This window comes from Pistacia vera, unplaced genomic scaffold (genome assembly GCF_008641045.1).
Source record: "Pistacia vera cultivar Batoury unplaced genomic scaffold, PisVer_v2 Contig941, whole genome shotgun sequence".
NCBI classification, from domain to species: Eukaryota; Viridiplantae; Streptophyta; class Magnoliopsida; order Sapindales; family Anacardiaceae; genus Pistacia; species Pistacia vera.
Window position 1 is genome coordinate 423541 of NW_022196825.1, and position 12285 is coordinate 435825.

At 35.1% G+C, this 12285-nt stretch overlaps 1 protein-coding gene across 1 annotated transcript; it reads left to right on the forward strand.

Moving 5' to 3' along the window:
* Positions 1-7623: 7623 nt before the first annotated feature.
* On the forward strand, positions 7624-8948 carry LOC116120721 (probable carboxylesterase 15). Its single transcript, XM_031406691.1, has 2 exons — positions 7624-8318; positions 8496-8948. The coding sequence occupies exons 1-2, from the start codon at positions 7639-7641 to the stop codon at positions 8800-8802; spliced, it is 987 nt and encodes a 328-aa protein (XP_031262551.1). The 5' UTR covers positions 7624-7638; the 3' UTR covers positions 8803-8948.
* Positions 8949-12285: the final 3337 nt, after the last annotated feature.

Below are 12285 nucleotides of genomic sequence, written 5' to 3' on the forward strand. Positions count from 1 at the left end.
GGATGGTGGTGCATGAGATCCTTAGACTTGAGATCACTGGAGCGCCTTGTGCACCAATTGGTGCAGTTTGACACTAGCCCAACATAGTTCTATTCAGAGCTATCAATACGGTAGTGATTGGCTACATTGAGAAGTGTATCGAGACTATGGTGAATCGACAAAGGATTTATCACTCTTGGGTATGGGAGAAGTTCTCACTGGGTAATTCAGTAAACGGCAATGACACTAAATCTGTGGCCATAGTGGGATTGAGTTGATGCTTAATCCAATTTAATATTCCTGTCATTGGTCTAGTAACTGAATACAAACATGTCGAGGATATCTGAGGTTGACACTATTTTTGTACCTCAGTCTCGATGAGATAATAATTGATGAAAAGATTTTATTGCACGGTAACCATATCATTGACAGGCTACGGTTTTGCTGAATTCGAATCTATTGGGTGGCCATGATGCCTTGGTAGGGCCAATCTTGGTCTGTGTGTAGTGAAACAATTAATTGGTGTTAATCGCGATACTACACACTGCCGATATGATAAGGAGCCTATGGGTCACACACTTAGGAGATAATTTAAGAATCAATTTGAGATGCAATTAAATCTGCTGAGGTTGTTGCCTGTATTTAATTTTAATATTAAAATTAAATTAGTGAGATTATATTTAAACATATCTTAGTATATATTTAAATGAATTATTATTATTAATTAAATATTAATATATTATTAAATATTAATTGATTTTAATTATAATAATAATTAATTAATTAAAATACCATAAATGGTGTGTTTGGTTGCAAGGGTAAACTAGGGTTGGAGCCCATGGCTATTCCTAAGTGGAATAGGATTGAGTTGATGCTTCAGTCTCGATGATATAACAATTGATGAAAAGATTTGATTGCACGGTAACCATATCGTTGACAGACTACGGTTTCGCTAAATTCGAATCTATTGGGTGGCCATTATGCCTTGGTAGGGTCAATCTTGGTCTGTGTGTAGTGAAACGATTAATTGGTGTTAATCGCGATACTACATACTGCCGATATGATAAAGAGCCTACGGGTCACACACTTAGGAGATAATTTAAGAATCAATTTGTGAGATGCAATTAAATTTGCTGAGGTTGTTGCCTGTATTTAATTTTAATATTAAAATTAAATTAGTGAGATTATATTTAAACATATCTTAGTATATATTTAAATGAATTATTTTTATTAATTAAATATTCATATATTGTTATATATTAATTGATTTTAATTATAATAATAATTAATTAATTAAAATACCATAATGGGTGTGTTTGGTTGCAAGGGTAAACTAGGGTTGGAGCCCATGGCTATTCCTAAGTGGAATAGGGTTTTAATTGTTGCACTATATAAGTGCAACTTAAAATTAAAACATAAGAGAATTATTAATTCAATTAAAACCTTAGCCACCCTATCTCTCTCTCTCTCTTAAGAAGGAAACTTTTTCTTGTTCTTCTTTCTTGATTCTTGAAGCCCTTGATTGTTCTAGCAAAATAATTAAGGGTTCTGCGGATTATCTTCGTGTGGACTTCCGAGAGTGCGATCCTACTTTGGATCGATTGGCGAAAAATCATGTGAAAAGTAGACGGTGAATAGTAGACTGTGAATAGTAGATGATGAACAGTAGACTATGGTGAACAGTAACCGGTGAACAGTGTTCGTGTCCGAAATTAGAGATATTCGAAGGAGCCTCCAAACGTACGTAAGTATTCTAATCCTTGAATGGATTTACTTTATACAGATTTTGTTTATAAACATGTAAACGGTATAATCTATACTCGGATCTTGGCAAAGAAAGGTAATTGATTTACCAATTGAATTTTTGTTTTCCGCTGCGTATGGTAGATCAATTACTTACAACCATAGTCTCCCAAATCTAATACCCTTACATCAAACTTGAATTTATGCCCCTGCATAGCCCATGTACAACCCAAACATTTGGCCTTCACCATTAGTTTTCTGCCATCAGCTACTGCAACAGTCACTGGAGAAACTTGCGTCATCTCCAACTTAAGCTCCTTGTTGGTCTTGCCATCCATGAAGCTATGGGTACTCCCACTGTCAATCATTATCAAAATCGCCTTTCCTTTCGTTTGCCCTTTGAGCTTGATGGTATTATCACTTACTCCCCCATTGATAGCATTCATAGATAACTCCATTCGCCCTTCTTTTTCATCATGACATTCAATCCCTTCCTGTTCATACCCCTCTTCTTCTTCTACTATCAATTCTTCTGGTTCTTTTTATAGGGCCATCAATTTTTTTGATTGACATTGGTGCCTTGGAAAATACCTATCCCCACATTTGTAGAGCTCCCAGGGTTTTTCTTTGGTTGGATTTTATTTGTGTTAGACCCACTAGATTCCATGAAGGAGGATATTTGGCTTGAATGAGTAAATTTTATGGGGTTTGTGTTTGTGGAATTGGCTTGGTTTTGTATTGTGGTGCAAAGTTGCTAGGAGAATGAAATCTGATGTTTGTAGTATTCGGGTAATTGGATTTTAGATAAGGCTAGTTGTTTGAGTTGGTAGGACTGTGGATGTTTGCTTTGGTCCTAAAATATGGATTTTGCTTGTGGTTATGTTTTAGGGCCTTAGCAGTCTCCTAGAGGAGAATTTCTTTAATCTTGGCATGTTCAATGGCTTGGTACAAATTGGTGGGCCTTAGCAGCCTCACCATGGGCTTAATTTCATTTTTGAGGCCCTCAATGAAACTAGATAGGAAATAGGACTCAGTCAAGTTGGGGTTCAGTCTCTCCATATGAGGTTTAAGTTCTTCAAATTTGATTTGAAACTCCTCCACACTTCCTTCCTGTCATAAAGAGTTAAATGTCTTAACTATATCCTCCATCAAATTATCCTCAAACCTATCATATAGGGCTTTCTCAAATTCCTCCCATTCTATCACTCATTTTTCCTTGCTCCAATTTTGAAACCACATCTCTGTTTTTTCAGATAGAAATAGAGAAGCTAATTCAACCTTCTTACTGTCACCCACCTCATAAATATTGAAATACCTCTTGCATTTAATAACCCAAGTCCTAGGATCATCTCCCTCAAACATTGGAAGATTTACTTTGGGCAATAATTTGCTCCAATAAGAAGATGTTTGAGTTGTGTCATTGCTACTAATATCACCGTATCCCGTAGGAGTTAGTAAAATTCCTCTGGATGATTCAACCCCAGAGTTAGATTCCTTACCTCGATGTAAATTTTGGACCATCTGTGTGAGGTTGGTGAGGATCGTTTGATTTTCAGCAAATGCCTTTCGTGTTTCATTCCTCATCCTTTGCTGTTCAGATTGCAACTCCTCATACAGTGACTGAGATTTAATTTCTACTGGTCCTTTGTTATTGCTAATTGCTCTAGTCTCATATCTTCGAACTGTCAAAGGTTCTCTCACTGAATCGCCTCCAGCCGTGAGCCCAGAGTCATTAACCTCTTCCAATCGGTTTTGTAACAAATTTTATTGATCCTCTAGACGTTGCATCGCCGGCTGCTCTGTTGAAGTAGCCTTAGTGTTCCTCGTGTTTTTACTCATTTGTAGAGTTGAAGCCCAAGGTTCATTTTGCTCTGATACCAAATTGGTATGACTGAAACTAATCCTAAGAAATTAAGAGAAAAAGAGAGTAGAAGGGAAGAAGAAGCGAAGAGAAAGAGAAAGGAAAGAAAATAAAGAGGAGAAGTCTGGAGAGTTTTTGTATTAATTCATCGATAATCCCTCCTTACAATTATTGAGTATATATGGTGGTTTGTTAGTGAGCATCTCTAACCAGCTACAGCTGGCAGTGCCTAAGGGTCTAAAGAAGTATGACAAACTCTTTTAGAAATTATGAAAAACATAGCAGCCCAAAAAGCATACTAATTTGCCTTTGCCTTTGCCTTTCATTTCCTTTTATATGTAACACGTGTATACTTATTTATTATTTATATTACTAGTTTCTTTGTTTCTAGTTCTTAAAATTTGTGAAACTTAGCCATTGGTGTTGTGTGAGGTGGGGTCTAAGGCCTTGGATTCGATACAAATTGGGTGTGAAATTATTTCTCTTTGTAATAGTGGATGAGAGTGGAGGTAAGGACATATGTTGTTTTGGTGCAAAATGTAAAACCTTCTTGTTTGGTTTGTTTCAATTTAAAATGAAATCTGAAATGCACTATGGTGAGGATGATTGTCCCGTGGCAGTTCTAGGTTATTGATGCATGTTTCCTACAACATGCAATATTTAGCAAGTATACTAATCGCACAAGTAATATAATGATGAGTAGAGTATCGTTCCCACGAGGATAGTTAGCTAAGCACTAAGTCTACTAATGTTATCAAGTTGAAGCAAACGACTTCTTTGGATTGATGGGAGCTAATTGCAATTAAACTTAACAATAAATTTTAAACTAAAATTTAACTAAGAGGGCAATATTAAAACACGGATAATCAATTCAAGTAAAATAGGTAGGGTTTTGACTTCTTTTGGATTTTATGGGTTAAACCTAAAAATTACACTACAATCACATTCATACGCAATGGTTGTAAATCGAACTTACTAAGATGTTAACATACCCTCTCGGGCTATGTTTTCCTATTCATCCTTATTAACCTTCCGCACCCAACAATTTGAAGATTAACAATTCCGAACTCATTAAGCAAAAGAATCCTAAAATGATTTCATTAATTCTTGAATGTATCTCTAGCATCCAATATTATAATGGTGATTACCCAAGAAGCATAACATGACTCATTTCTCAATCTCATCATGTTCATCACAATATCCATTAAAACTCAGAGTAAACACACAACCAAAGCATTCTCATATGAAAGTAAAACAATCAAACACTTAACCCATTAAAATCCAAACTACAATCAAAACCCTAACCCAAAAATGGTTAGTTCATAGCTAGATTAACAATACAAAAACGAAAAACAGAAATAATCAAGTTCAACATAATGAAACTGAGATAAAAGATAAGAAATCTCCCCAAAAGATGAATCCCTTAGTTAGAATCGAATCTTAACCCTTGTTACAATCCAAAATCGCCTCAAACACTCATCCAAAGAATATGTAAAAGCTGTTTAACCTAAAAACGAAGACTCTTGGACAAAAGGCTTAGTTTTCCTTTTATACCTTGCCCAAAAATACGCACAAAATGAAACTGTGCATTTAACAAAACTGCAAATAATGACCGTCGTCACGGCGAAGAAAGAAACAGATCTGGAGCGTCTGGCGTACTTCGCCGCGGCAAAGGACAAATCTTCGCCGGGGCGAAGCTATTTGACGAGTTCTGAAATTATAGAACTGCCACTCTGCTTGCTTCTTCGATTTTCGATGCTCTCCCTTTGGAACAAGCCTCATCGTGCTTTATCCTGCTTCAGAACTCTCCTAACTTCTGAGATTCGCTAACTTTTGAGTCAAAAACTTCCAATTTTGTCCTTATTTGCATAAATTGTCCATTTTAACTTGAAACACAGAATGTAAAGAATTAAACAACAATTCAGGTCAAAATGCACCACAAAGTACTTGAAATCCGAATAAAAAGACAAAAGAAAACTGTATAATCCACGGATTATCAGTTATTGCCATGTTACTGTTCCTTGGAAATTATTGAATATCTTTGTGTACAATAGGCATTTGTTTGGGCATGTGGAATACTGTAATTACTATATGGATATTTGCTTGAAAGAGTTTAGGATTAAAATGAAAGGATTTGCATTAGGTGTTGTCATTAGCTAAGGTTCACTTTTAACTTCTCTTTTCTTCTAATGTTGAATATCACTTGTATTAATTTTAGGTCATTGCTGATGATTTGGGAGTCTTATAGGCATATATGATTGGAGCAAATTTTTAGCAAGTTCAGTTGTTGGTTTGTCAATTTTTATTGTTTTCTATCCACTGTTTAAATGTGATAAATAGCAATTTAATTGATTTTTCTTTGCTAGTGGAAACATTTGATAGAATAATTAGAGCTTCCTTGGTGGAAAACAAAAGATTGTGATGAGGGTTTTGAAGATCCAGAAAGCAAATGAAAAGCAAGCTTCAAGGAGCTAGAAAGTGGGATGGGAGAGCAAAACTTTTTAGATTTTAAGAAATGAATGAGAAACTATCTTATAAGAATATCACTTGAAATGTTTCTGCTTTCTTTGTATTGAATTTCCTATTTTTATTGGTTTGAATTGACAAAATGATTTGAATATATATGCACTGTAATTTTTTAATTTGGATTCTTATTTAACCAAATCAGATATGCTAATACTTGGTTTTATTGGGTTTAAATTGACAAAATTTCTTGCATATAAATGTCAGTTTAGATTGCAGCAAATAGAGGGACAAAATGATAATTTTAAAAGTTTAAAATTTTTAAAAGATTTGAAACATTATTTTAATAAAAAAATTAGAGGGATAAATTCGTAATTTAAATCTCATAACGGAGAGTATATCAGTAATTTTATATTTAAAGGGGGGTATATAGGTAATTGACTGTTGATATATTATTAAGTCAAATAGTAAAAGTTATTTTGGTCTTTACAATGAATATATACTGTAGTGGTGGGAAAGTGTCATTTTGAAACTTATCGGGTGGGAAAGTGTCAGTAGGCCAAACCTTGGGTGGGAACATGTAGTTTACCCTTTTTAATCCTATAAGCACTATTGAATTATTTTTAGGTTGTTTGATTGCATTTAAAAAGTGCTTATATGGTTATAAAAAAAAAGGTTTTATGACTTTTGGAAGAAGCTCAAAATTTGAGTTTTTCTCACAAAGTCTTTTTGATGATGCAAAACTTTATTACAACAATAGTTTTCTGAAAAACCTAAGAGACCCAATTGAAAAGTTTAATAAATTAATAGGTCCCAATTTTTCTGTACAAAGCCCATAAAAGTTTGCAGAAATCAGAACATACCCATAAATGAATAATTCTCCAAGTTTTGACCATTAATCTTTTTGCCCCCTAATGTTCTTAAAAAATACTAGCAATTATATAAGGTATGGTCACACTTGACCACTGTACTCATTTCATCAAAATTATGGCAAAATAGTAACTTAACAACCCCATAATTTGTATTAATTGATAGATTCATGCGAAGGAAAAAGTTCTGTATGAAAAGATTGGGTAATGTGAAACCCATTTGACAATTGAAAAATTACCAAATTAGAAATAGAACAGGGTGGTAGGTCTCCCATCACCTCAAATTATATCTTCCGTTTGTAATAAAAGCTCTTTTCCCATAAACTCTTCTCAAAGAAGTCATACCAAATGGAGCCTTGGCTCTCCCTCTCCTGTATACATTTACAAAGCTGGTGTACATTATATCATCTATTTAAAATCAATGAAGAAAAGTTGTATTCTCTCTTGGTATAAAATAAAGGAATTATACATATATAATTAATATGGTAACAGTATCATTTTATCCATGTTGACAAACTTATGATACAATAATATCGGTCTGGCTTGCACTGAAGAGCGTTATAGAGGATCACCTGAGATCATTGTTGTCCTTATCGTCCAACCAACACACAAAATTACAACCAAACCACCCTTTTTAACTCTTTCTCTGTTGTTTTTCTTTCCTTTCTCTTCTTTTTAATCTCCAATTTCTTCAATCCTCCCTCACTCAATTTCATCATCACCATGTCTGATTCAAACTCTAACTCTGCTCCTCACCAGGTTGAAGAATGCCGAGGAGTCCTGTTCGTTTTCAGCGACGGTTCCATCCGCCGCCTCCCTAAACCAAGCTTCAACGTCCCGGTTCACGATGATGGTTCCGTTTTATGGAAAGACGTTCAATTCGACCCTCCACATGACCTCTCTCTCAGGCTCTACAAACCTGCAGCTTCACCCACTTCCACAAATAAACTCCCAATCTTCTTTTACATTCATGGTGGTGGTTTTTGCATTGGCTCACGCTCTTGGCCCAACTGTCAAAACTACTGTTTTCGCCTGGCTTCCGAGCTTCAAGCAGTGATCATCGCTCCTGACTACAGGTTGGCTCCGGAGAACCGGCTCCCGGCTGCTATTGAAGATGGCTGCACGGCAGTGAAATGGCTCCAGGCTCAAGCTGTGGCTGAGGTGCCCGATACTTGGCTCACTGATGTCGCTGATTTTAGCAAGGTGTTTATATCTGGTGACTCTGCTGGTGGGAACATTGCTCATAATTTGGCGGTGAAGTTGGGGGCTGGTTCGCCGGAGTTGGCTCCAGTTCATGTGAAGGGTTATGTTCTTTTAGCACCATTTTTTGGTGGGACTGTGAGGAGTAAATCAGAAGCTGAGGGACCAAAGGATGCTTTCCTGAATTTGGACCTTATTGACAGGTTTGTATAAGCTTTAATATGGGAGTTGAAGGTTATGAATCTCAACCATTCACATGTTACAAAAAATTCTGGAATTTCCCTGGAAGTGATCAGAAATCATTTTAACAAAGAAGATTTCTCACACATTCCATATTCATTTCATGCAAATTAGCAACTAAGTTTAATTATGGTGGGCAGGTTCTGGAGGTTATCTATACCAATTGGAGACACAATGGATCATCCATTGGTAAATCCATTTGGGCCACGCAGTCGCAGCCTTGAAGAAGTAAAATTTGATCCAATCTTAGTAGTTGTTGGAGGAAGTGATTTACTCAAAGACCGAGCTGAAGATTATGCAAAGAAACTCAAAGCATGGGGAAACAAGATTGAATATGTTGAATTTGAAGGACAGCAACATGGCTTCTTCACCATTTATCCTATTTCTCAACCATCCAACCAACTTATGCGCATAATCAATAAATTCATTGCTGAAATTTCCGACTAGATTTTGTTTTTGGACCCTTATATAATGTGTGTGTTATGTTTTGGACTTGTTTCTTTGTTCATCAATTTTTACATTTTCAGCCAAGTTTGTTAAGTGTTTCATGAATGGAGTTGGAGTTGAATTAAAATTTGGATATTTAAATTCAATATTTTTTGTTCCATGAGTAGGACTGAGCTTCAAATTGGATATTCACTGTGATCTGTAAACCTTAGACGCAGAGTTGATGAATATGATAAATAGAAGATAAAGTTCATAATATTGTGATTCATGAAGTGAAGGGTGATTTTTCTACTGAGAAAAACTTATTATATTGCAGATTTACTTTAAAAAAAAAAAATAAAAATAAAAATTGTGATATAATAAGAAGCAATGAAATTTTATTTGCACCAATGGAACAATTAATTATGGGTTTATTTCATTTATATTCTTGTGAGATTGATTAGTGTTAAACTCATTTGCTTAATTCAAAGAGTATTAAAAACACCCTGCTGCTAGTGATTTGTTTAGGTTTCATCCTATTTTAAATTGCATTAAGTTGGCAAGTGATGAAAGGGGTAAAATAGACTTTTAAATTTAAAAGTGGATGAAATCTAAACATATCACTAACAAAAGGGTGTTTTTAATACTTTTTAAATGAAGTGGATGTGTTAATACCTCTCAATCTCACAAAAGTGTAAATAAATAAACCCAATTAATTATCATGCGTCTTTCACTTAAAGAGAAAAATATATATATTTTTTTTTGCTTCTCGTTATATGGAACGAACTAAAGCTCCCTCCTCGCATGTGACTTGTCTATTTGTTCGTTGGATAATGCTATGCTTACAACTAAATCACAATGCTATGCTTACAACTAAATCATACAATTAAGCATACATTTAGACTAAAAACATAAGACAAAGTAGTTATTTTACAAAAAATTTATAGAATTTTTGTCTGATTGTATGACTTAATTGTAAGTATAACATTATTCTTGTTCGTTTGAGTATTTGATGGGCAATATGATGCACAATACCCTTTTCTAGTTTCACGATAAAAATTTCAAAGAACAAAGGGCCATCAAATTCTTAATGGGGCTTAAAATGATATTACTGTAATATTATATTGGGAAGTGATTTTTGAACCTCACTTATTTGATCAATAGCCTCCAACAAATGGATAAAATTATATTAAAAATTTAGTAAAATAAAAAAGTTTGTTTTACATCTACAATTACATTTTTACCCACATATTCATCTTTCTTTTTATTTAAGAAGAGTTAATTATAGTAACCTCCTCAAAGGTTTTAACATTTACAAGTGCATAGAAAAGATAATTAGATTAACACAAACACCCCAACCTGTTAACTTTTGGTAGGGTTTTGTTAACTGAAAAGTTCCCTTATACCCCTTCAAATATAAAAACCATTCAGTACACCCACTAACTAGCCAAAATACCCTTGATTATGCCTCCACCTTATTCAATAACATATATTTCCACATATATTTTATGAATCTTCCAATACAAGTGAGTCTCTTTTTGGTAAACCTTTCATGCAACAGAATTACCGAAGTCATTTTTTGGCACATACACTCCCAAATAATCGTGATGATTCTTCCAAACTCCAGAGGGGAAAAAATGTCAATTATGTGTTTACAGTGTGATTGATTTCTGTCAAAGTTTACGTTGGAAGGAAGGCAAAAGAGGCAGAAGACCACCGAAGGATGCCAATAGAGGGAAGCTTGACAAAGTAGCAGAAACAGTGCTGAAGAATGTCAAGAAAAGAAAGAATAGAAGACTATAATTTTGTATATATTTCGCATATTGTAATGAGTACATTAGCCAATTTATATAGTGGCTTTGAATACAACAAAGGCAATGAAATAATACAGTAAAGGAAATATAATAAAGACTTAATTTAAAATATTACAATAATCAATCAAATAAATGCAAATCAATAATTGCTTGATTCCAACATGAATATCTTCAGCATTCCATATTTCATCACTGCCCCTCAAGCTGGTGATTTGTAGATGTCGAAAACCCCAAACTTGTGTGGTAAATAAGAATGCTGACGACTGCATAAAGGTTTTGTGAAAATATCTGAAGGTTGTTCCGAGGTTTGTATGTGCATGGTCGTGATAATCCTTTCTTGAATCTTTTCCTTGACAAAATGACAGTCAATCTCTATATGCTTGGTTCTTTCATGGAAAACTAAATTTGTTGCGATATCATTGGTAGCTTTATTATCGCAGTATAAAATGACTGGTCTCCTTGTTTGCACTCCTAAATCTTTCAATAATCCAAAGATCTAGGCAATTTTACAAATTGTTTTTGCCATGGCTCTATATTCTGCTTTAGCTGAGGGAAACGATATTGTTGACTGCCTTTTTGTTTCCATGATATGAGAGACCCTCCAAATTTGATGCAAAATCTTGTAAAAGACTTTCTAATCATAGGACATGTTCTCCAATATGAATCACAATATGTTGTGATGTCCAAATTCCCACCTCGTGGTAAAAGGAGTCCTACTCCACCTTTAAATACTTAAGTACCTTAATCGCTGCATCCATATGAGACTGTTTTGGCTGATGCATGAGCTGACTCAATATGTGAACGGCGTAACTTATATCAGGTCTGGTCATGGTGAGATAAATAAGTCTTCCCACTCTGATAATGAGATGGATCGTTTAACAGAGGATCATTTTTTGAAGAGGTTGTCTCATGATCATATTGTTGGGATGTGAGTTTGGTGTCCTGTTCCACAGGAATGGTGCTGGGCTTGCATGTTGATAAACTAGAGTCAGACACAAGCTCTAAAACATACTTTCTTTGACTCAAAGAAATACCTGCTGGTGATCATGCAATCTCAATGCCCAAGAAGTATTTTGGCTCCCCTAGATCTTTTATACAAAAATGTCTATTGAGATGCTCTTTAGGGGTACAAATGTTATCCTCATTGTTCCCGGTGATTAGGATATCATCGACATAAATAATAAGAGCAATGAAGGTAGTACCTTTGTGCCATGTGAAAAGAGAGTAGTCATGCTTGGACTAAGTGAAGCCCATGCTCATTAGAGCCTATGTGAATTTTGCATTCCATTGGTGGGATGCTTGTTTCAAACCATACAAGGACTTACATAGATGACATACCAGATTCTCCCCCTGTCTACATAGTCCGGGAGGAAGATCCATGTAGATTTCTTCATGAAGATCCCCATGAGGGAAGGCATTATAGACGTCCATCTGATGAAGAGTCCAGTCACGTATGGCAGCAACAGATAAGAAAACCCGGACAATAACATGCTTGTCCACCAGGGAAAAGATGTCATGGTAATCAAACATTTCTCGTTGAGTGAAGCCTTTTGCAATGAGATGGGCTTTGTATCGTTCTATTGAACCATTGGCATGGTGTTTGATCTTGTAAAGCCATTTACAGCCAATGGGCTTCATGTTAAAAGGACATGGAACAAGATCCCAGGTATGATTCTGAGAAAGAGCACTG